This window comes from Lampetra fluviatilis, chromosome 34 (assembly GCF_964198595.1).
Source record: "Lampetra fluviatilis chromosome 34, kcLamFluv1.1, whole genome shotgun sequence".
Classification (NCBI taxonomy): Eukaryota; Metazoa; Chordata; class Hyperoartia; order Petromyzontiformes; family Petromyzontidae; genus Lampetra; species Lampetra fluviatilis.
Genome location: NC_136308.1, coordinates 5423622 through 5449608, shown reverse-complemented (window position 1 = coordinate 5449608; position 25987 = coordinate 5423622). Strand labels below are relative to the sequence as shown.

The 25987-nt window shown below is 48.0% G+C and overlaps 1 protein-coding gene across 1 annotated transcript in view; it reads left to right on the top strand.

The window, feature by feature from the left end:
* The first annotated feature begins 1136 nt into the window (after positions 1-1136).
* Positions 1137-25987, top strand: part of LOC144944314 (semaphorin-3D-like) — a 54031-nt gene continuing 29180 nt past the window's right edge. Inside the window, exons 1-8 of the mRNA XM_078872378.1 lie at positions 1137-1350; positions 3728-3888; positions 8034-8096; positions 9744-9863; positions 12283-12376; positions 14283-14402; positions 17420-17559; positions 25200-25314. Coding sequence (XP_078728504.1) covers positions 1224-1350; positions 3728-3888; positions 8034-8096; positions 9744-9863; positions 12283-12376; positions 14283-14402; positions 17420-17559; positions 25200-25314 — 940 coding nt within the window. The 5' untranslated portion in view covers positions 1137-1223. The remainder of the gene's footprint in view (positions 1351-3727; positions 3889-8033; positions 8097-9743; positions 9864-12282; positions 12377-14282; positions 14403-17419; positions 17560-25199; positions 25315-25987) is intronic.

Sequence of the window (25987 nt, the reverse complement as noted above, 5' to 3'; positions counted from 1 at the left end):
TAAACGTTTCTTAAAATTGGCTCTGGGCTGTGTTTGGTTTTTGCTCTTTGATGTATTTTATTATGACTTGTATGTGCCAAGAAAAATAAAGGATCAGCCTCGATGAGTTTTTTTTTACTGGGTTTAAATAAAGGCAATCAATCAGTCAGTCTTCCGTTTCTACAAAATAATATTTCCGTATGAATTATATTCTTTCATGGCCAGTCAGCAAAAATATCATAACCTTTTCTTCCTACCCAGTGGCAGAAACAATTTTGTATTTTCAGATTGATTTCCTTTACATTGCTATTAGTTTGCGGATTCAAGACCAATTTCATAATAACAACAACCACCACCACCAATGATTTACGCAAGTAGTCTTCACCGAGTGTCACGACTTTTCGTAGCCGACTGCATGTCTCCAAGTCCTCCTCGTTCCCCCATTCATTGGGCTCCCCCTTGCTGCCTCGCCTCTCGGTGTAAATACGAAGCACGCAACTCACCGCATTTCTTTGCGCAATTTTCAGGTTTTACTTCCATTTTCCCTTTGTCGTTGGCCACATCTCTTCCCCGTAAGTCAACCGCAAGCAATGCGCACTGCTGTTTAAAGGCATCCTTCGTTAGGCAGATTGCTGCGATGCTGTTCATTATTGGGTTAACATTTGCAAAATCATTGCAAACCACTCTCATCCGCCCTCTTTATTTTAATGTCTTTTTTTCAGTTCAATCATCCTTTAATAACTGCCCCAGGTATACATATCCTGCTGTGTTTTCCACTCATGTGCCTCATCCTCTGTTGCATTTTCTTTTTTAAAATCTTTATTTGAACACCGTTCACAATTCGTGTCTTGCAGCACAGCGACTTTCTTTTTTTCCATTGCGTGTCCATTAAACGCCGAACACGGATCGGAGAATTCTAGATTTGAAGCTTTCGTGACTGCAAGGATTCATATTCTTAGGTTTTATCCGTAAAGTCACTACCGACTTTACCGAAAAAAACTAAGAATACGGATCGGAGAATTCCAACGACGAATATGCGATCTAATGATTTAACGACGGCATGGATCGGATTGAGCCCAGTCGCGGCTCGATCGTGACATCGTAGTGAAACGCTCCATTGTGGCCGCTGTGTGCATCTCAGGGGGGGGGGGGGGGGGGTCGCCGCCCGTCAGCCGTCGGAACATCGCGCCGATCTGCCAGCGGCTTGGGCGGTGGGGGTCAGCTTGCAGCGGCGGCCGTGCGAGATGGGCCCTCACGTTGGCTCGGCGTGGCCGACCGCCTGCCTGGTGCTCGTCCTTGCCCTGAGCCTGCCCACCGCCGGCAGCACGGACCAGCGACCGCCCGTGCCCCGCCTCAAGCTCTCGTACCGCGGTGAGCTTCAAACATGTGCGCCACATCTGCGTCGAAACATTGACGTTGCGCGCAGGACTACCGGACTGAAAGAAAGCAATAGCGCCGTGGCTTCGGCTCTAGTTTTGATTACTCGGCGGTTTGGTCTTTTTTTTGTTGTTGCCGTCCAAATCGCACAGATTTGCCCCACATTTAGGTGTGGCCACCACAGCTAATGGGATGATTGATATGCTTCCATGTGATTCCCATTAACTTCATCGGCCACACCGGACATGGCCTCTTTGGAAAATCTGAGCAGCCCATTATATATTAATTACGGTATTTATCCAGGTTTAATACGCACAGGGCTGTGGGGTAAAAAAAAAAATGCAATAGCGCTAGTGAGTTAATATGAGTGGCCCACATTTAACAGCGCACGCAACCTGAAGAAGACAAAGGTGCAGCTCTGCAATGTCTTGCTCGTGCCATCGTCGGAACTTGCAGAGGGTTCCTTCAAAGGGTATTTTGGCCTTCTCTTTCACGCTGGCCAAATGTTGCGGATGAGGTGCGAGTGCCCACACCTTACCCCACTGCACACGACTCGCCATCGACTCATTGTGGCCTACCCATTTTACGCTGCTGCGTGGACGTAAACACGGGGCAGATTTTTTTAAAAAATTCCCACCATCCTGATCGCCGCGCCGGGAGGTCAGACCGAGCCGGCGACCTCTGGATGTCAAGTCCACCGTGTGAACCGCGAACACCGTGACACGCAATGCACCTCAAACGTGAATCTAACCACGGACTGGCAGCAGAGCTAAAACAAATCACTGTGGTGCAGATACAAAAAATAATAATTAATGCGCAGGTTATCGTCATTCTGTTGTCATAATAGAAACATTTTAAAAAATAAATTAATGGGAGCCCAGTTGTGTCGAGGCGGTGCATAGTTTTCCCCTTATGTGGGCGAGGACTTATAAAACGATATTACGCTCATCCAAATTGAGAAGTATGCGTGTGTCTTGTATCAATAACAGCACGGCGATGCATAGTGGCAAGACAGCGTTTTGCTGTGCCAACTTCCAAGCTGTTGAAAATATTAAAAAAATAATTTATTTGGCTAGAATCTAAGCTCGATATCGTCAGCTTTGCACATCTGCTGTTCAGTTCTGTTTACTCTTTTTTATCTTGAATTTTAATAATATTAACCGCACGATCCAGTAACTCTTCAGAACCGCGAATAGCACGACTAATGATAACGATGGCAGTCGTTCAGGAAAGCTAAATCTCACCGAGACTCAGGACTCGTTTTTGCAAGAGGTCCCTGCGTTCGGAATGTTTTGACCAATTCCAATTCGAGTGTTTGGTTTCGTGTGGCAGGAAAGCGGAGAACCCAGAGAAAAACCCCACGCGATTTCGCAGCCGTAACGCCCAATGCTGCCATTTCCTGGCGATCTCTCGCATCTCCATGCTTACACCGCCTGGCAAACTCCGGTGGTCACCCATCCAAGCACCAGCCAGGCTCAACTCTAACAACACGTACAGCCTTATTAAAAACAAATAGGAAAAAAGCATATATGTACAGTTTATAATAAGCTAGAAAATATCTACACTAGTGCAATCTAATTGGCGAAAAAGACATACGCACCGTATGTCATACATTCAAAATGTAATTAGTTGTATACGATAGGACGTTATAATTTGACCTGGCTTAGCGGTGCAGTGGTGGGGTTATTCAGCTTGCAATCAGAAGATTGTGAGTTCAAAAGTCCTGGTCGGAGGGTTACACCACTCATCCCTTCATCAATGTGAATATCACTTTGTTGAGAAATTGGCGGGCGTCGTGCTGTAGAAATGTCCACCATGGGGGCTGTACACAGGGGATGGGTGCCACCCCGTGCTCTTTTAATGACCAGGCAGAAACTGATTCTGTTTAACGATAAAAATCGGTTTCTATCGCTCGCCACGAGTAATTTCTAGCAATCCTATCAGACATTGATTCTGGTGCCGCACCACAGTCAATTACGCGGGAGGGGAGATGAAATGCCCTTCTCAGTAGATAATCGCTGGCGTCTCCTGGCCCTCATGGTCGGCTTCTTCGGCAGCGGCTTTGCCCTTCCCTTCGTGGTGGTGCGGCACCAGCTGCTGAAGAAGTAGCGCAGAGCATGGCTGCTGTCTCTATGGTGTCTCCGCGCTGTCTCCGCGCTGTCTCCGCGTCTCCTCCGCTAAATTTGGTTTCGAGGGTAAATAATAAACTCTGAACTCGGCACACAGAAAAAGAGAGAGAGAGAGAGCCGATTGACTTTTTGTTAAGAACTCTTTCAGGTCGACCACCTCTCGTGGGCAGCGCTGTCTGAAACGTTGCGCATCTTCCCCTTGGCGTGGTGCGCCCGTACGCCGGCACCAACGCGACCCCCAGAGCTGGTGGCCACCAACAGCACGGTGACCCTAAGCGTGCCCGCCGACGTGTGGGACTTCCGCACTCTGCTGCTGGATGAGGACCGGGGCCGGCTCGTGGTCGGCACTCGCAACTACCTGCTGCTGCTCCAGCTGGACAACATCAACCGCCAGCCCAGAAAGGTTTGTTCTCGGTGATCGTAGAACGTCGGGCGGACGTCGGGACAACGTTGGGGCAAGGATGGTCCAACGGTTCCAACCACATTCCAACGTCTGGCGAATGTTTGGGGCAAGGATGGTCCAACGGTTCCAACCACATTCCAACGTCTGGCGAACGTTGGGGCAAGGATGGTCCAACGGTTCCAACCTCATTCCAACGTCTGGCGAACGTTGTGGCAAGGATGGTCCAACGGTTCCAACCTCGTTCCAACGTTGGGAATGTTTGCCAGGGTCGTCCCGTTTGGTATCAACACTGGATTTTTTCTTAGGTTTCTGCCTGCCACGAAAGCCCTGCAGCGTGTTGTGCATTGAAGGTCACCACTCCAAAGCACTCTTCAGGTTCTAACCGTACCCAGCATTTCGAAACCTGGCGAGGCTGGCCACATTCCGAGTAAAATGGTCACGGGCCAGTTTTAATGTGAACGCGTTATAATTCTGTTCAGCGGTGTTACTTGCCAATTACATTTAGTCATATGTAACTTAGCATTTGGCGCTAACACGACACTGTGAAACACACTGTACTCTTAAATACAGTTTGCCCGAGTCGCATTGGAATCGCGTTGCAATAAGCTGTTTGAAATCCCATACTTGTTTGGATTCTTGCAATTGTCATAGGCCATCCGATGAAGTCAGCTTCGAGTCCATCACCATTGTGCTAATGAACTTCTGTTTGCCCTTCTTTTTAAGGACTCTCCCCCGAAGGTCACTCCGCAGCAAAAACACTTAGGAGCATTGTAATGGGATAGTGCAACCCATACTGTGGCATTATCTTGTTTATTTTCGCTGTCGTTCTCTGACTAATTTGGCCTTAGGGGGGATCCCTCTGCGTGCCTCCATGGGCGTGCGACCCAGTAAAGTGTCTTCCGCCGTGTTGTTTCGCCTGGCAGTCCTCGTTACAGAGATTGACTGGTGAATGCGTCTTGTTTGCCAGTGAATGCCTCGGCCTGAACGCTGAGCTTGAGTCACAGTTTGGCTTGAATACTGAACCTTTTAAAAATGATTCGTGGAATTGCACTTCCTTTTCATGCATTTGTCCAATGTGTGACATTGCTGTAAGTGGTTTAGTTGACAGCTCTGGGTTTTTCTGTGCCATCAACATGCTTTGAAAATAACTATTATAATATACAGCTCTATTGTTAATCCACTGATGAATCGAGGCCTCCCAAGCTATGCTGGCTAGTGGGGGTTGTTTGACCATACTTCACCACGCTGGTCAGTGCAGATTGGTGAAGGCTTTTTTTTATGTAAGTAACAAAAAAAAGAGGGCAAATATTTACGACGAATGTTTTCTTTTCAACGCTGCCCAATCGGAAGGTTTGTGAGTTCAACTCCAGGTCAGGGGTCGACTCAACTTTTCACCAATTTGCTGTTGGTACAATGAGTGCCACTTTGTCGGGAAGCAAGAAAGGCAGTGTTTGTCCTATGGAAAGACTAGCCCACCCCCAACCATAGGCATGTGGAATTTCCACCACTGGTTCAGAGCAGTAAACAGGAGAGGAGTGTGTCACACCACTCTAAGTTGAGCAGGAAACTACTTTGAGTTTTAGTTTGTTCTTACTTGTCAGTGTTGGCTATTCGAGGCTAAACTGCTTCTAACTTTGAAACCGCTTCAAAGAGAAAATCTAATTACGAGGGTTTATTGACAAGGAAAAAACGGCACACGCACACTATATATATGTGCGTGTGTCGTGTGTGTGTGTGCGTGCGTGTGTGTGCGCAATGGAAGCCTAAGCAATGGATGACAGGTCCCAAAAAAGCGGCGTGTTTCATCTCGGCTGCGAAGACGGGCAAAACGCGGCAGCGTAAAATAAAACCAAACAAATAAATAACACCGCTACCACCAAGAGCGCTTCACGCTGCAGAGTTCGTCGCGGACACAGACCAGAGCTGAAGCCACGTGAGTCGAAGACGAGCGAGGAGCCGCGGTGTGTACACACAACCTTGGCCGTGGCGCTCGCACAGAGCCCCTAAGTGCAATGGAAACACACAAATGGAGATTTGAAGCTTTCGTGACTGCAAGGATTCATATTCTTAGGTTTTTTCGGTAAAATCACGTAGGTAAAATGTTTTAATTAATAAAAGTAAAATAAAAATAAAATAAAAATCACGACGTTTCGGAGGCAACACCTGAAGACGGAAGCTTGTGTTGCCTCCGAAACGTCGTGATTTTTATTTTATTTTTTATTTTACTTTAATTAATTTAAATTTTTTACCTACGTGGCTTTACCGAAAAAACCTAAGAATACACAAATGGAGGTACACGTGTGCGTATGGCCTGGCTGTGTGCCCGCCTGCATGAAGTCCAACGCAACCGTCAGACGTATACTTTTTTTTGTACTTTTCACGCAATCAACATTCTCCCGGCTCTCGACGTTTCTCTGTTTCCCTGCGGACTGGAGGGAGGTTTTTAATCTTTAATTCGATTTTTCGTTTTTGTTTCGTGTGACGTTAAGAACGAGCGTCAAAATGGTCCGCGTCTCTTAGCGCCTTACAACTGTCTGCGAAAGAGAAGTAGCAAAAAAAGCGAGGGCTAACCAAATACTTAACCTCTGCCCTCCAACGCAACTCTTCTATCCCCCTGTGGCCATAAAAAAAGGAAGAAAAAAAACCTCAAAAGAAAAGAAGATCCTCTGTCCTCCCCCTCTCCTCCCAAGCAAGATAAATAACGCCACTTGAAATGATTTTTGGTTTTCATTATTTTTAAAATAAATATTTATTTATGTTTGTTGTTGCTCACTGTTAAATCGGGCAGCTGTCAGGTGGAATTAATCTGTGTGGGTTCTTTTGTGATCCAAGATGCGTTGAACAACAAACAAAAAACACTTCATGGGAACGTTAGAGGGTGACAACAGGCTTGTAAGCGCACCACCATCGATGATGTCGAAGCAACGATTCTTGTCCAAAACACACGCCAGAGAATTGTAACCGGCGAGTTGGAAAGAGCTGTTTTGCAATGTGGAAACTCTGAGAGGCAATGGAGCATCGGCTACCCGAAAGTGTTGCGAATGTGTTCTAATCATGGAGATGTTATCATTTATCCCGTAGCGAGTCTCGGCCACTGGCCATCGTTCCTGGGAGCGATGTGTCTTCACACTCGCCCGCTAACTCTTCTTAACGGTCCACTCGACGTCTTGAGTCTGTGCTTTGACGACGAGCGTTCTGAATGATTTATTTTTGAGTCAGTCGTAATAATAAACACGTGAGTCAGCATTTAAGTAAATTTTGACTTTGGTAAAGTGTTTAAAGTCTGCGTTTTTGCCACTGTTGCATTCCCGACAAATTAGCACGCATTTTATCCACCCCGGAGGGATGATGGGCTGAGTCAACCGGCCAACCTCAATTCAAACTCGGAGCCTTGTGAGCTGCTGATTATGTACTTATTACAGCTTGTAGCTGTAATGAATACATAATAAAATTAAATGTATATATATACGTAAGACAACTCAAATGAACACTGTAATCGTAACGGTCACAGTTATTATTTAATCAATTCAGATTACATTCTATCTTAAACAAGGGTCCGAGTGTTATTGCCTCCAGCGCAATCGTTGAAAATGCTGTTTTTGCAGTCCTGTGATTTTGCCACCCAGCCCCCCACTATTCTGTGGCTGTTGACACGTGTGAGTGGCTGGTGGTGGTGTGCACGGCTGTGCAAGCGCTGTGCACGCGCGCACGCACACGCTCTGGTATGTGGGCACGTGCACATAGGCGCGCGCGTGCGTGTGTTGAAACGGCAGTGCTTGTGTTTAGCGCACTGGGCTATCCAACCCGGCGACCCGAGTTTCGTTCCCCCGTCCCGACGAACATTCAGAGCAGGTAATATTATAATCCGTCAGTAGCTCGTGCGTTGCGTAAAAACGAACACCAGGGAAACAAAAGTGTGGCGGTGATTATACCACATGACCCACACTTGGTCTACGCCAGACTTAATAGCCGCTCGCCAATGGCTGGCTGGGTTCAACTCCCACGGCAGGTTCATAGTGGCCACGTGGGAGACACCGAGCGAGCGAGCGCAGCTAAAGCTTCTGGATTCAGCGGCTTGCCTCTGGCCGTCTGGCCGGCTACCCGGGGGATCTTTGTCCTTGCGTCCTGTGCCTTATCTCCGACAGATCTATTGGCCGCCGTCCAAGGAGAGGGTGGAGATGTGCAAGCTCACGGGGAAAGATCCTCAGGTGAGTGCCGTGTCCATCCCTTTGTCAGGGGACGGTTCCCAAAGCCTCCGAGCGTCACAACGAAGCGGGGGGGGGGCAGGGGGAAGAATCTCGGATTTTGTTGACAGAAATAACGTGGCTTTGCCGAAGATCGGCAAGGATTACACCGATTTGTAAGTCAAATGAAAGCTTTGGGTTAAGCGCGCGGCGGCTGGGAAGGCGTTTCGATATTGGCGGAGGGGACCTCTTGAATGGACGCAACAGAGCGGCTGAATAAGTCGCTCGCCAAACACAATGACAGCCGAGTCAATTGCTTTTTTGGGCAGAATTATTTCGCGCTAAAAGACAAATGGGAGCTGACATGCCCGCAAGCCGCGTTTGTTCTGCTCACGCGAAGCAGCGAGAGTGGGTCGCGCCCCCCCCTCCCCTTTCTACATTTTTCAGAGCCACTCATAGGATAGTTGTGTTCAGCAGGAGGGCTTCGTCGTTTTAAAAACAAAAAAACACGCAAATTAATTTCACCCAAATGTGTCCGGTGGAAGTTTATACGAGTAATACGCACGCACTCACGCACGCGTTTGTGTGTGTGTGCATTCACAAGCGCTGTAGCGGTCAGCGCGCCGCGCTGTGAACCCGGCGACCTGGATTCGATACCCGTTCATGGCCAACACAAGTGACGAATATCTGAACCGGTCCTGGGCCTCCCCTAGGTCGACTCAGCCTCAAAATTAGTACCTGGTGCGGTGTGTAAACATCGCCACTGGGGAGACAAAGGCGACCGTGCGTGGTGCTGGCCTCCCACCCCCTCGTGTGCCGTGCCGGCCTTCATAGCTGCTTGCTAACAGCACTTGTCCCAACAGTCTGTTGTAGGCTATACGGGGGATCTTTGTCAAGTGCAAGGGCGTCGACCGTTTTTCAAAGCGAGATGTTAAATGTGAGCGACGAAAATTGGGAACGCCGATCGGGGCATGAATCTGAGGGGCTTAACAATATAAATGTACATCATGAAAGAGGCTCGTTTACCTCGTAAATGCATCTACGGTTTGTCGGACTATCCGTTACGTGACTCTTTCGCTGTAGCTCAACATTTTTTTCGAGTTTTTTCAAAGTGCAATGCATTTCCAAAACAATGTAACAACAGATATTTTTTGTTACCTGAATCTTAGATAATAGACTCGTGCACGCATGATTTTACGCGTGTCCCACGAATGTCACAAGCCGTTTACATTTAGAAACGAGTGCATTATTATTATTGTGTAAACTAGGTGCGGATGCTGTAAAGGTGCATGTAAATGGGACTGAGCCTTTTGTAATGTAGAGGTGATGCGGCTGAAAGAATTGGAAATAAGAAGAAAAGGATGTAATAGGAACCAGAAAATGGTGACCAAAGGGTCAGCAGGAAAAGCGATGGTATGGTGGAAGAGGCTACATTAGGGCCTCGACGCCACAGCGTCTGTTTTCATAGTGGGCGGGGAGAGGGGAGATGTTCAGAGCGTGGGGCGGCCACGCAAAAGTCACGTGATTTACGAGAGACTCGAGCTGATTCGAGATTCGGAGATCGATGTTTATTCGCGACGCAGCTGCTGCAAGTTCCATTGCCCGCAGCGGCTTCGAGCCTAACCGCGCCTCTCCGCCCCCCCGACCCGCCCCCCCCCGCGACCGCCGCAGAGAGAATGCGCCAACTTTGTCCGAGTGCTGCACCACTACAACAGGACGCACGTGTACGCGTGCGGCACCGGCGCCTTCTACCCGGTGTGCGCCTTCGTGCACATGGGCTCCAGGATTGAGGTGCTCCCCCCTCCTCACCTACCTACCCACCCCCGTGGGCAGTCAGGCGTAGCGCCGTCACCGTTGTTTCACCGCAGAGGGCACAAGCTCTGCATGTGTGTTGCTGCGTACGTGTTTGGTGCGCGTGGCTGCGCTACGTACGCGTGTATGTTGTGTGCCTGTACGTTGAGCTACGTTTGCGCCGTACGTAGCCAAACGTGCTGATCGTAGTTGCTACGAACCTGGCGACCCGAGTTCGATTCACGCTCGCTCTCTCAACACCAGTGACGATTATCTGCATCGGTCATTGGTCTCCCCCGAGGTAAACTGACATGTGTGAAAAAGAGCTTCATAGCTCATCAGATTCCTCCAATCTTAAAAGAGATTTTGATTCTAAATGAGTGCCTGGTGCCATGTGTGAACATGGTCACAAATGCGGCCGAGCGTGGTGCTGGCCACCCACCCAGTTGCATGCTGCGTCGGCCTTCCATCAGTGCTCTCTAAGTAAAAGCACTCGCCCCTGAAAAAGCTGCCTGTTCTAAACAGGTTGCAAATATCAATTTTAAGCTTCTTTCGTGACTGCAGGGATTCATCTTCTTGGTTCTTTCGGTAAAGTCACGTAGAAGGGAAATAATACAATAATACAAATAAAACATAATAAAATACAATTCTCACGACGTTGTGGCCGAAACGTTGTGGCCGAAACGTCGTGAGAATTGTATTTTATGATGTTTAATTTTTATTATTTTATTATTTCCCTTCTACGTGACTTTACCGAAAGAACCAAGAAGAGGTTGCAAATAACCATTACAAATGAAAGCAAGTTCAACTCCCCAATCGTGTTGCAAGCGTAATTGTTTAAGGCCCCCCCTCCCGTTAGGCTACGTCCCTTTACGTTGCAGTGGCAGCGGCGTGAGATGTGGGCCAATGCCTGCTCAGCATTCAGGGAATTATTGCATTGGCCAATGGGATAAAGGGGCTTACGTGCGTACGACTTCATTGCCATGAAGTCGACTCCAGCTTGGCAAATCTGCTGGACTGTGTCCCCCCTGTCAAGTGTAGCCAATTGAGGCAATTGAATGATCGGTTGCTTTTCATGCGGCAGACTCGGCATCTGGCGGGGCGCTCTGTAAGTTCAGACCCAGATGCGTTTGGCACGCTGTGGATGGTCCTCGGGTTAATTTTTCCCGAATTATATACGGCGTCCTAAATAAACAAGAAGGAGTCGGTTGTTATTTTTTTTCCCCGATGTATAATGTCCATTCGGGGTTTAGTAAATCGTAGCCAATTTCTATGGCAGTTGCGTTCCTGCAGTTTTTCTCATTTAAGTTGCATGAAGCCACAAGCTCTTGACAATATAACTCGGAACTTCTGTCCAGTGTGCATGAATGCTTACATATGTAACTCCCATGGCTGAATAAAATAGAATTGCATTGATTACTTGCCGTTACATTGTATGTATGTATGTTTACATTCTTTTGCACATACATAGCCAACCGTGCGGTAACATTAACAGGTTGCTGTTGTAATTTTTAAAATTAATTTGTCTTAATCGTTCATTAATCTGGGTTGTTATCATGCCAGCGGTCCTTGTTATTTTAAGCTATATGCCTTGTATTTTATATATTTTCCACAGGGAGAAGTATATAATTGGTCAGGGATTATATACTGTGCAAATATATCTCAACACACTGATTAACAACACTGCCTCTAGAGTACTGCAGAGTATTGTGTTCATTGTTGCGTGTGCACCACACTCCCTACGCAGCATCGTCGCCAAATAATCTGTTCACGCGTTTTCCCAATTTCTTCGCCCAAAGCGTGTCCGCAAATATACATCGAGCGGAAGATCTTTACCTCCGGTTGTCACAAAATGCCGAAATACGAATTGTCGTCCCTTCACGGTTGTTTGCCCCCTTCCGCATATTGCGATAAGAACATTAACGTTTCATACGAGCGTCTGACTCGCAACGGCGCCTTGTAGCGGCGGCACGTTCGGGAATCGATCACCACGACATGGAGACAGCCTGGGCGCTTTCTAAGGCGCAAGCGCGTGATTGCTACGAACAGTAATAAAATAAATAAAACATTCGTTTTAAATGAAAACCAGGATGTTCTAGAACTGTATATTGCTGCAGCAAGACAAGTTTAGGGTTCCGGTGCAAATGCCAAACTAAGGACACTTTACCGAACGTCCTCATATTAGCGGGAGAAACGTGGTAAGCCGTGTTGTGTGGCCTCGAAATATCATTAACCAATTCACTTGGTAATGCTGCATTGGCAGTGGCTCACAAGAACAATTAACACTGCGTTGAAAGGAACCAAATATGTAATAGGTGACGTTTCAGACAATGGGCCTTCTTCATAACACGTAAAACGATGCTCGCGAAACACGTTATCCTCGCGGTTATTTTTTCTCGCCATCGCTATCATCAAGCAGGAGCCCGTGTTTAGTCTGGACGCGCAGCACATGGAGTCTGGTCGTGGTCGATGCCCCTATGACCCTCAGCAGAACACGGTCTCCCTGATCACAGGTACGGAGCCTGAGACCGGCGACCTACACACACACAGTTCCTCCCCGCCACTCGTCGCAAGCCTCAGAGCAGCATACTGACCCGACAGTGGAAGGCACATTATGCCCGTGCATTATGCAGGATTAGCAGCATCAAAGGGAGGGGATAGGGGTAGCATTAATAAAGGAATGTTAATAGTATGTAGCTGCAGTAACTAACTGCAGTAACTAACGTCTTCTGCTTAATTGCATTGAAAATGTGCCGTGAGCTGCGCGTTTTGAGATGCACGAAATGTACATTGCTGAACTCTCGCAGAGAGTAATGAAAGATTATGGCGGCAGTGCAGAGAGCTGAGCTGTCAACGCTGGAAAGCCGAGTTTAAATCCAGACAGCCATCGCTGATTAAGCTTGTTTTCTCAACTCAAGTGAGCTGATGGCCTCTGCCCAGTCACCAGTGACAACAGCCTCTGGAAGGTGACATTAAAGAACTACTTCTGAGGTCCCTTCAATTGCCACATTGGGCAGACTAAGGGAGTCCATGTGTTGGCGTCTAGGCTTAGAGTGTTTCAGCTTAACGCTGGGGGAGGGGGGGGAGCGGGTGGGGGGGGGGTCGAAATCGGAATTGAAACCCATGGACCCAGTGGTGCTGGCTAATGTTCTGGTATTGCCGCAGTTGCTTTGGCCACGCAAGCCCACACATCTGTTCGCCATTTTATTTTAAAAGTGTGTGTGGGGGGGGGCAATTAAACACCGCGCACAGAAATAAAACCACGCGGCAGTAACAATGGCAACAACAACGACGACGTTTCCGATTAAATTAAATCAAGCCCGGGATAACACGTTGAAATGGTACGTTTTTTCCCGTCGGAGGAAATGGGGCCAAAATTCATATTTTTTTGAATGCGTGAAAGATCTCTTCTTGGTCATTTTAGGTGAAGTTTAGATGTGGCAGTAACGCTGCACCGGACGTGGCTGATTTCCATTACTTGCAGAATGGGCGTAAGGCGGCGTTCTGACTTTGTAACGCTGCAATGTGTGTGTCCTATAGCCATGGTGATATCGCTCATAACCCGACGTCAAGAGTGATCGATCTCACGTGGTGACCGCTGTCGAGTTGTCCTCATCGTTGCACACATTCATGGTTGGATGGAATCGTTGACAAAGGAGGGAGGGGAGGTTTATTGTTATAATAATTCGTGGTGAAATAATATTGCCTCGAGCGCCAAGGTTATTCCCCCAACTGTTATCAAATTAATTGCTAAACACTTACGTCCACTTGTGCAGATGGTCGTCTGTTTTTCCAGGCTGGAACGTTGGCTGTTTCAAGACCGTTGAATAATGCATTTGGTATTCGAGTATTGTTTTTTTTTTATATAGAGCAAGGCCATCATGAAGGCGGTTATAGTCTGCCAGTGGGAGGCGATGTTGCGATGTGGTTTTACCAAACTAAGTGATTTTCACATAATTGTGCTAATTGGCAACATTTGGACCGTGCCGCTGGCACATGCGACCTTCTCTTAAAAAAGCAAACTCATATATAAATAATGTCACGTGATCTTCAACATCCATAACAACCACCGCAGATGGCGCATACTTTCTGGTTGATACGCCCGCAGTGTCGCGTTGCAAGGATGGGCCTACGGAATTTTTTGCAACCGCAACAAACGCTACAAATCGATAGCCGGCTTCGTCGGCCATTCAACCGCCGGTGGCCGTGAGCCGGCGAATTGCTTCGGTGCCGCCGTGCACCGACCCCGGAGTGCACCCGCACCGCGGTTTGTGTCGCTCCGCGATCGCGGGTGTGGATTTCTCTCTTACAGTTGCCACCGCCTCGTACGCACGCACGCACGCACGTTGAACTTCTTTCGCGCCGTGCGTCGCCAGCCGTGCTCACCCAACAACCGTCGCCGACGTGTTTTGCTCGCAGACGGCCATCTGTTCGCCGGGCTCAACGTGGACTTCATGGGCAAGGAGGCCACGTTCAGCCGCAGCCTGGGCCCGGGGAACTACATCCGCACGGAGCAGCACGAGCCCAGCTGGCTCAACGGTGAGTCGGCGGTGGCCGCGGCCGCGCGTCCCACGCACGGACGATTCCTGGCGGTGCCCCGGGGAATCGTCGCTCGTGCACGCGCGCTGCCGGTCTGGAACCCTTTAACGCGCCCTGATTGGGGTCAGACAAATGATAGAATGTGCACAGTGGCAGTGCATTCCGCGAAAGCTCTCGTTTTTAATTTACAGTAACGAGTCCGAGGGTCTATAACCACTTGGCTATGTTCCTCAGGCACGTAGTGCCTAGCGATTTGTTTGGCGTAAATGTGAGCCCTGGGGCCAAATCGCACAGAATGCACGCAGTCCCGTCAGATGTCAGGAGGCACGCAGTAGATATCAGAATGCACGAAGTTCCATCAGATGTCAGGAGGCACGAAGTTCCATCAGATGTCAGAACGAAAGCAGTCAGATGTCGGAAGTTAAGCAGAGTAGAGCCGAGATAGCTCGCAAAATGGTTGACCACCATGCACCACAGTTGTTATAATTAATTTTGATGTTTTACCTACGTGACTTTACCGGAAAAAAAACCTAAGAATATGAACCCTTGCAGTCACGAAAGCTTCAAATCTAGAATTGTTATAGACTGCGGCGTTACGTGTTGGGCGAAAGAGAGCAGTGCAGCAAAATCTACGGTTGTACTGTGCTTCTATGCGCCTTACGTCGATGCTCCCCACCAAGACCAGCAGGTGAAGTATGGTCAATAACTCCCACCGCCCGCAGCAGTTGATTGGCACAAGATCTGTACGCGTACGATGAGTCGATACAAATCTTCGCACGAGCGTTGTATATAGTTCTAGATTTGAAGTTTTCGTGACTGCAAGGATCCATGCTCTTTGGTTCTTTCGGTAAAGTCACGTAGATGAAAAATAATAATAATAAAATAATAATAATGAATTTAGTTATTTTCATTTCATTATTATTTTGTTATTCTTTTTATTTTTCATCTACGTTACTTTACCATTGTATATAGATTAAATATTTGTTAAACAAATAATTACATATTCTTAAACCTGTGAGTTTCACAGATTGTTTTGTTGTTGTTATTGGATGGTGGTATTTAAAGTTTAATTAAAATTAAGGAAATTATAAAAAAAAAACCCACAAAAGTTGTCTGTTCAGTTTAGTTTCATTCGGGACGCGGGTGAGTAACATGCAAGAGGGCAGTGGAGTACTTTGCATCGCTCATCACGCGAAAACACAATGTGCAGTGGCATTTCTGGTGATTACAATTCACCCCTGAACATTACCTCTCTGGGTGTCGTATGAGTTGACAAGTGACATTTTTTTTGGTACCGAATGTAAAAGCTTGGTTTTTTTCGTGACAAATCCCCAAAGAAACAAACAAAAAAGTAACGCCCTGCTGAGATTTCAAATATCGACTGTTTCAACCCCAAGTTAGCATTCCTCTGCCAGAGAAGCATCTCGGCTTTCGAGATTGTTGTTAAATGTCGCGCGGAGGTAAAGAAGGTGGAGTGTGCTAAGGATCAGCGTGGGCGCAAAGCGGAGGTTGAAATCTCTGCAGGAATGCGCAGGTGAGACGCGCATCTGACGGGGACCTCTGTAAGCTCAGACGCAGATGCGTTTGACACGCTATGGATGGTCCTCGGGTTAATTGAACTCGGAATGAGAGAGGACCAAAACAAAATCAACCACGCGCGATCAACTCTCACGGCATGGTCAGCTCTCGTGCTGCCGATGGCAGACTTAAAAGAACGCTTAAGGAATATGCGAACAAGCTACATTTAAAACGAGCGGGGAGAGGGGGGGGTAGCGTGCATAACGCGCGGAGTGCGTGACGCTTTTCAAGATGCGTTTGTCTTCGGACGGAGTTCATAATTATCGGCATGGAAGCTGATGGGTGGCTGTGAGGCCACAAGCCCTTTTGCATATTTGCGAATCATGAAGTTTTGCTCCCGGTTTGTGCCGTCCACGTTTTGGGCAACCACCTAATCAAACGTGGGCCGTTTTTTTCGAGGGCAAGTCCCTAACAATAATAGCGCAACTTGATACCCAAGTTGTATTCCTCCTGAATCACGTTTAAAAGTGTTATGGCGAGGTCATGTTACAGACGAGGCTGACGGATGCACGGAGCTAGCGTTTAAGCGCTTCTTGCCTTTGTCGGAAAGCAACTGAACATTTTAAATTGTCAAACGTTTTGAGAAAAAAAATCAATTGGCTGCTTTTTGCTATGCACTGCAAATTGTATGTGTGTCCGTTCGTCCATCTATCTGGTAGTCCATCTGCGCCAGATTGCATCGCTTACAAACAAATACAAAAACACTTAACAAATGGCGACAAAACCTCCCACACCTACGCTCGCTCACTTCTACAAGTGCCCAGATCTGTATCTTTTCTGTTACGCAAGATTTTCCATGACATACGGATCTATTCGTCGTTTTGTTTTACTTTACACTGAGAGCCAGTGCGATTAGCGTGGCTGCGAGCATTTCGCTATCGACGTGTGCACCTCTGGCGAGTGTCCGTTTGTGGATGTGGTTGCATTTTTCTGAAGCCCCTAACAAAACAAAGGAGGCTCCCTAAATGGATTGGCTTGCCAGGCTGTTTTTATGAGTCGGTATTTTTCATTTAAGCGGAGGATAGCCCACTCGGCTATGTTATTCAGCAATGTTATTCTACGTAAAGGTGATGACCAAATTACCCAGAATACACCCCAGTCTCTTTCGGATCTCACAAGCTAAGCAGCTTGAGCATGGATCGCACCGTGAATGTGCGACTCGACCACCACCATGCATCATATTCTATATAGCGTTGCGCGGCTGCATTGCGAGCAGCAGAGAGCAGCGCAAATGAAAAACAAATCCAATGGTCGTAGCGTACTTCGACGCGGATCACCGTCAAAATAACCGGCGCGCTGACCGGCGTGGCGACGCGGGGCCAAACGTCGCTCACGATTTGACGGACGATTTGGTGGATTGGGTGCAGACTGGCCCGCAACACGCGCACGCTTACACGGCAAGGCGTGCTTCATTGCGTCTCTCTTTTGTACGCCGACAGATCCCAAGTTCGTGGCGGTGTTCGCGTTCCCCGACACGAGCAGCCGCGAGGACGACAAGGTGTACGTGTTTTTCCGCGAGACGGCGATGGAGGCGAGTGGCACCAAGGCCATCTTCTCCCGGGTGGCGCGTGTCTGCAAAGTAAGGGGACAGCTTCCCACGACGAAACTCTTCCTTGTGAAGTCAGGAAGCCACCGGGGCTGCACGCTTTTAAATACATTTTTCTTGAGAACTGCTTTTTTGTGTTTAGTTTGATGTCATTTTTCTCCCCACACCCCCCCACCCCCCGATTAGCACTTGTCGGATACGTACGGTGCAAAAGAAGTTCAACATACATGCACACGTGGCAAAAAATCCTATTTCGTTCTCTCCCGTTTCTTCCTTTTTTTTATCCTCAGCTGCTCCTCTCTCCGGTTCGTGACCTCCGAACTCTGTCGCCTCGCTGCTGTCGTTTCTTGCGCCGTCTCCCCTCTGCTGCTTGCTCCGTCTTTCGGTCTCCACTCCATAGTTGGTTTCATCTCTCGCCAGTCTTTTTCATGACGCGGCCTCCTGCCCATTTCCACTGGATTATTTTTTGCTTTGAGGACAACAGCATCCCTGACCCCCTGTTCTTGTGTGAATTTTCTCATTCTTTAACCTAACTCTTTTGTGTGCTCCTAAAATAATTCTGTCCATAGCCATTTGACAAACTTGTAGCTTTAATATTTATGAATCAACATCCATGTCTGCGATAAAAAAAAATTGGGAAAAATTACAACTTTATGAATCAGTAACATCACCGTGACCTCAAAAAAACATAATCGCCAACATTTCAGGAAATGGTCCTTCTTAATAGCAGAGAAACAATGAGGCCAGAGAGTAACAAGGATTGTGGAGACTGCACTTAACACCATGAGTATTACATTATTCAAAGATGTTATGATTATTAGTTTTTGATTGGTATGCAAATAGTTAGCTATTAGTAGCTACTGAGTACCAGAAACAACCATTCGATAATACATAACACTTAAGTAAACTCAATTATGTTCAACGTTTAATTTTAAAATGTTGCTGGCACAATGCATTGTGGGAAGTTTTGTTCTTTTGAGGACACACAAACAAGGCCAAACCCTACCCTGGCAATGCATTTCTTGGCTCAATCAACCTTGCAAGAGAAGCAATTGAACTGCCACGCATTTCTGAGGCAAAGAACTCTGGGAAATGAAATGTGGAGCAGAGCTAGGAAACTAAAAACTTGCGAAATGAAACATTCCACATTTTTAAAAATTCAAGGCATAAATGCAAATATCCTATCGACTTTCATTGGCTCTGCCCTCAGCACGCACCTGGGAACTTTAAATATGCAGACCTGATTGTGCTGTGATTCTGACTTTCAGGCGTCATAACCATGGTGGAGAAGTTTTGATGGTCTCAGGCCTGGTCACCAGTTAACAACGAAAAATGTCATATTGCAAATTATCCGCAGAGAATATATGTGTATTACAGTGCTAATGTAATGAATCGAAAACGTTGATATATTTTTAAATCCTTTATATTAAGTTCGCTTGCTTGTTTGCTTGCGTGCTTGCTTGCGTGCTTGTTTACGACCGTGCAAATCTTTCGGTCGTTTTTAACCCACTTCCCGTGATCCAATCGAGCTGACATTTTCCACACAGACTCGGTGTGCGTGACAATTAATGTTCGTGAAAAAAAATTCACAAAATTTTACACTTTTTAGGCAAAAAAAAATAATTTTACATATATTCAAATATAACTCATTCATGGCTTTGGCTGAACGTCACAGTGTAAGAGCCCAGAGCGTAACCCCTCCACAGGCCGTGGCGGAGTAGCGCAGTTGGTAGCGCCCTCGCTTCCCATGCCAAAGGTCGCGGGATCGATCCCCGCGTCCTCCACAGGCGAATATACTTTTAAATCCTTTATATTAAGTTCGCTGCCACGCATATAAATGATTTATAGTGAAAAACTTTGTTTTTACGGGTTATACTTATTATAGCTCAAATGTGGTTAGCGTAAATGAGTAATGCAAAATGAAAGCTGTCGCCGCATACTTAAACACGCGAAGGCTCTCTGGCTTCCAATAAGTACTTCACGCTTAATTTTTGTTCGGAAAAAAATCTATTTTTTCTGTGTCTCCGCCTATTCCCTAATGGCAAATCACAGCCACAATACGGATGCAGCTGAGCTCCCTTTTATTACTCGAACCATGACAAAATGCACAAGGGTATTTTTGAAAGCATTCCAAATGTTGCAGTTCGTCTGCAAGTTGTAGCTGAGCCCTGCTTAAGACTTTGATTAAATGACGGCAGCCACCGAAGCCAGGCGTGCGTTCGCCGATCGTGGCGACGTGCCAGTCCGGCTTTGCCGTTTTGCCGCATTAACAAAACAAAATTGCCTCTCTCACCCAGTGGCTTCTTGGCTTCGTGAATTTGGAGTTGTTCTTCTATTCGTCGGGTCAAGGCGCAGCCCTGCGATTGCTTGCTTATGCCGCTGCTGCCGGAAGGGCCTCGAGATGTTAACTACCTCACCTGGTGTGCAGGAGGTCGTGGGTTCGATCCCGAACCTGACGCCTGCTGCTGTATATTTTGAGTGTGGATTTTTCTCCGGGTCCTCCAGGTTTTTCCCCTCCACATTTAGAATCAACACGCATTTAGAGTATTCGGCTGCTATAAATGTCCACACGGTAAGCCACTTTGTTGAGCTATCATGTGTGGCCAGGTTGTTTCTGAAAAAGAGCTACGAAGCTCAGTGGGCCTTACCTGGTAAAATATTTAAAAAAATAGTTTCGAGTGCAGCGTACGCGGCTGGCCATGGAAGAAGTGGGAGCAGCCACACTTGACTCGTCCGCACCGTGGCGGCTCCCCTCGATTGACTAACCGCGGTGAACACATTTACACTGCCGCGTGTAGCAGAGGCGGGCAGATTGCATACACTTGCCGCGTCGTTTCACCTGCCGTGCCGGGAGATCAAATCGAAACCGGCGACCGCTGTGTGTCAAGTCGAGTGTGCGAACCGTTACCACCGCGGCAGCATCCTTCGTTTTATTTGTTTTAATTCGTATAATAGCACCCCCCCCCACCACACGTGATATGTTTAAACGGAGACGCTAACACGGGCTGAAGGCTTGCTGTGCTTTGATTTATCAAGAGGACGGGGTCCTGTGTGCGGTCACGGCTTTCAGCGCCCCGATTATCTACGTTAGGCGCGTTGCTGAATGTATTGTGCGGAGGGCAAAAGGGAGCTTATTGTGCTCGGGGGTTAACGAGACGCTTTTGTGGGAGGTGGCGTAACACTGCCTGCAATGTTTCGACACGTGAAATGTTACGGCTGGGCAGAATTTCTAGCAACTAAATCAACATGAAATATGAGCCAAATAGCCCCGTGCTGTTTATTTAACAATTCAAATGAGGGTACCCGAGAATTTCACAACTATATAATGGCCATAAGTCAGGCAATATTGTTTTTTTAATGTTGAAATGTTGATTTTTGTGTGTTTGGTTTCTGAAATGAATTGCATTAATGATTGCAGAAATATGTCGTCGGCGTATGGAATGCCGTGGTAATTCAGATACGTGTTAATATTAGTCGTGGAGTAATAATTGATTCCTTTAAGAAATTTTTGTTATGCAGTATAAGGAATGAATATGGCATTGCATGCAATTCATGTATGCTAGCACATGTGTTTGTGCGTGTGTGTGAATGCTATACCACAGTTTGTGTTGCCTCCGAAACGTCGTGATTTAATTTAGTTATTTTAATTTTCACCTACGTGACTTTACCGAAAGAACCAAAGAGTATACCACAGTTGTTGAGGACACCAAATTAACATTTTGTTATTTTTATTGAGTTTAATATCGAGTGGTCATCATTCATGCAGAATGCATCTCACGATCGCCGAGGAGCCACAGGCGAGCCCAAGCTCTGCAGTCCTCTCTTTATGTTGTCAAGTTTCCAGCCAATTAACAAGAGGTTATATATTTATGAGTTTTGGTAATGTATTGAGAAGGCGGATTGGAATGAACATCATGAAATAAAGATGCAAATGTGCCGGATGACACATTTGAAGAAAAAATAGAACAACTTCACAACGTTAAGCGGCACGTTTTTGCACCCAGAAAAGAGCGTTTTCCATCGATCGCGTGCTTAATGATATCGGAGACAATCGCGATGGTTAAAATCCTCCTCAACGCGAAGTTATTCTCTCCTGCTTTTGGTTCGCTGCATTTGCTTCCACGTTCATTGTGATGTGCAGCACCTTGAGTACCAAGTTGAAATGCAGAAAAGTGCGCACAGCAGCAAGGGTGTTCTGCATGCTTGGAATTACACAGAGAGACGTGCACCAGAGAACAAATGCGTGTCAGAGACATCATATCGACTGTAAAGAAAAGTAATTGGGCTCGGGCAGGGCACATTGCAGCAAGAGGATGATGGCCGATGGGCGAGAATGTGAAGGAATTGCAGCCGACAAAGTGAATGAGCCCACCAGGGGAACCGCCGTGGTGGGAATTAGGTGACGATCTCGGCTCTTGATGGATCGAACACGCGACCTCCTGTATACCAGGCGAGGTAGTTAACATCCCGCCGCCACGGTGCCCCTGTGCAGGGGATGGATATTGTGAGGCATCGTGACGGCATGGGGAGGCCTTCATCCGGCAAATGGATACTAGACAGAAGCTAATTGTGATGATGGTATTGATTAAGTCACGAGTGCAAGTCTGCGGATGCTTTTAATGTACCGTTGGACCAATTTTCTGAACAAGAGGCGAAATTACTTAATGTTGTCGCCGTTCCCTTATTTTAAACACGCGTCCCAAGCGCCTCGCACTCTCGTGATCAGCTCTTGAAGCGATGCGCCGGTGGGCGATGAACAGCAGCGCTTTGCCGAGGACACTCCGTGTCCATGCGCCGAGGGACGGCAGTTCCCAATCAGCAGAGTCCAACCCAAGGGGGTCTGTGCAATTGAAACTCAACATATGCCCATTGTTTGGATCCGTGTCCTTCAAGCGTCTCCCTTAAGCCCTTCCTCTGGTGTCTTCTTTATCTCGGTTTCCTGTCATACACTCAGGGCCTGGCCGCCTGCCATTTGTCATCTCGGCCCCCCCCCTCCCTCGTGTCTCCTCCCACTTGTTTACGCTCACCCGATTGAGGACGGCTGCTTGCGTTGTGGCCGAAACGTCGTGAGAATTCTTTTATTATGTTTTATTTTTAGTATTTTATTACTTCCCTTCTACGTGACTTTACCGAAAGAACCAAGAAGACCGATTGAAGTAGTTAATAGGCACGCGGAGATTCACCGACCACTTATTTCTTTAGAACTGCTTTTTTGTGGTGTTTAAAAAAAATATATTTTTTTGATGTCCTTCCCACGCGCACCACCGATGAGCGCGGTTGCGCCACGCGCGTTCGACGTACGCACGTGCTCACGGTCAATCGAAATTGATTCTGACGCAGCTCGACGCATCGGCTTGCGTGCGCGAGACTCCAGTCACTCGGGCGCACATTTTACCGGGGCCTGCGCCGTGGGGGGACGTTGCAGACGCTATCGACGTTGACGTGGCGAGCAAGGAAATTAAAAGCACCGAGGATTGCGAATTGAAACGTGGCCGTCAACCACGGCAACGTCTCAGTTCGCCGAGGGTGGCACGTAAGTGGCTACCCCTGCCTCGCAGGGCACTGCGATGATTTCGGGGAGTACGTTTAAGACACGTTAGGGAAGTGGGTAGTATAAAAAGCGCGATCGTGAATGGGCATTTTTTTTTAGCAGCTTTTCCTTGAGAATTATATTTCAAGCGTCTCGGACTTGCATGTATTCAGATACATCATTTAAATTTTTGCCCCAACTTTTGTTGGCGGGTGAGAAATGCTCGTAGGACACCGCAGCGTGGGATGCACGTTGACGTGACGGCCGTGGCGCAGAGGTCGCAACCGGGTACCCGATACCCGTACCCTACCCGATATCCGGGTACCCGGCCAGGTACGGGTACGGGTAGCCATTTGCGACCCTGGTGCAGCCGGGTACGGGTACGGGCAGGCCGTGAGTCACTGGTGAGTAACCGTTTGTCACTCATTTCGGGTAGGGTACGGGTAGGGAACGGGTACCCGTACCCGGCCAGGTACGACCCTGGTGCGGCCGGGTACGGGTACGGGTAAGGAATCAAAACCCGTTTGCGACCTCTGCCGTGGCGAGGGTGCACACCAGCCTCGTGCACGCGTCAAACCATCGACTCGTTCCATATATATGAGCCACATGTCACAGCACCGCAGATTGATTGCCTTCACGTTGGTAACCTACGTGTGATTAAAATTGCTAAGCTATGTGTAAATGAAAATTGATGAACCTATATGCAACATTTTTTTTTATCAGGAATATTTAAAGAAATGTTGTCTGCGAGGTTGCATCATTTGTGGGCCTGCCCGGCAGCGAACGCGACACCTCGTGTCGTGCGTGCCGTAATTATTTGTTCCACTCTGAACGGCGTTTTATTTTCTCAGCATTAAGCAGCACAATGTTTAGCCTGGCAATTTTATGCCACTTTACTCTGAGCGTACTGCGCAATACGTGACAAATTAGGGTAAAAAAATAACTCGTTACGAACGCAAACACGTGCGTGCCCTTGAAGTTAGCGCCGCCGTTTTTCTTTGCGTTTAGCGCAAAGAAAAACGCAGATGAAAAAAAAGAGAGAGAGCGAAACAATTCGCCCAACTGCGATGAATTCTTCTTCGGTGAAACGACGACACAATTTGTTGCTCAAATTGAAAAATTGCCCGTAAAGCAACCGAAACGTGTAGAATATATATTAGTGTGACTTGTTAACAAAACAATTGCTGGCAATTGTTAAAATTGCAATATAAACAGTTCATGACTCTTGCCTGATGAACCAAATTATACAAGTGAGTTTAACCTGGCCCTCGTTATATTTGAAAGAAACAAAGCAGACACACACACACACACGCTCTCCAGAACTTCTGTTCATTGTACTCACCCGTATTATAATTCCCACAACAGCTATGATCACCGCGCTGTATTTTGATTAAAATACAATTAAAGTCCAAATCGGAGGGGAATTGAATTTCCAGAAATAGAATCATTCGTGCACCGCTAATGGCGTGGCCATGGAGGGTGCAGGCGGTGGGACTGCACTGGGCTATGCACATTATGCATGCATATTGAACTTCTTTCGCACCGTACGTAGCCAACCGTGCTGCTAATCGGAGGTGCGGCGAGGAGGGTGGTGGGAGGGGAATTGGACAGGGAGAGGGCCTCACATCGAAGGTCGCACTCATTACCGGTACACATAAAGTGCTTGCCACAAATGAACCACAATACCTTACCATCACCACGCGACACTCCGGTCATCCTTGCAGCAGCCACTTTTGGCTAGCCACGGAACAAAGACGGTCACCGCATCTCGCGCTTTCAGACACGCTTCCGTGGCCGTCTGGAACGCTCTTCCTTCCGATATTAGGAAGCCACTGGAGCCATGCAGTTTTAAATCATCGAGATTGAAAACTCATTTCTTTCAGAGCTGCTCGTTGTGTTTAGTTTGTTTTACCTTTCCCCGCACCTCCGATGAGCACGCTTTGCTACGTACGGTGCATAAAGAGCTTCAACATGAATACACACGTGCTCTTCTTGCGTTCCTCGCACCAGGGCCCATGCCAACCCGCGGTTCGACACTCGACACCGCGTCCGCTCCATCGCCGCAAACAAATCGCGCGGCCTGAGCTGGCAGCGTTCGTCCTCCTCATGCCCCCGCTCTCCCCTACCTCCCCCCCCCGAACAGAACGACATGGGCGGGCAGCGCAGCCTCATCAACAAGTGGACGACGTTCCTCAAGGCTCGGCTCGTGTGCTCCGTGCCGGGGCCCAACGGAATCGACACTCACTTCGACGAGATCCGTACGTGTGTCCTGAACGACAGTGGTGGCCCACGCGAACCTCTCCCCCCCCGCTGCTCACCGTCAAAACAGCCGCTAGACCCGACGACTCCATGCGATCGATGGGCCCGCGGGGGGTAAGGGGGGGGGGGGAGTCCCTGAGCCGAACGAGAGACGGCGGCCCTAACCGAACGGCCGCGCAGGGATGTGGCCGGGTTCCCTTCCTCTTCCTTGCCCGCGAGCGCCGGGAAAGTTCCCTCACACCCGCGCGGCGGAGTCGCTCGCACGGCAGCGCGCCTTCTTCCGATCGACGTCGTGGTCGAGGGGAGCGGTACAAAAGAAAAAAATTATGTTTTGAATTCGCAAATTCCACGATGGCAGGAAGATTTTTTGAAGGGGGGGGGGGAGGGGGTCCGATCGTTGCTCTCGGTGCATCGGAGCCGTCCAGCTGTTTGCGAACACACACACACGCACACACGCATGCACACACACGCACACACACACACACACACGTGCACACACACGCACACACACACACGTACACACACACACACACGCATGCACACACACGCACACACGCATGCACACACACGCACACACACGCACACACGCATGCACACACACGCACACACACACACGTACACACACACACACACGCATGCACACACACGCACACACGCATGCACACACACGCA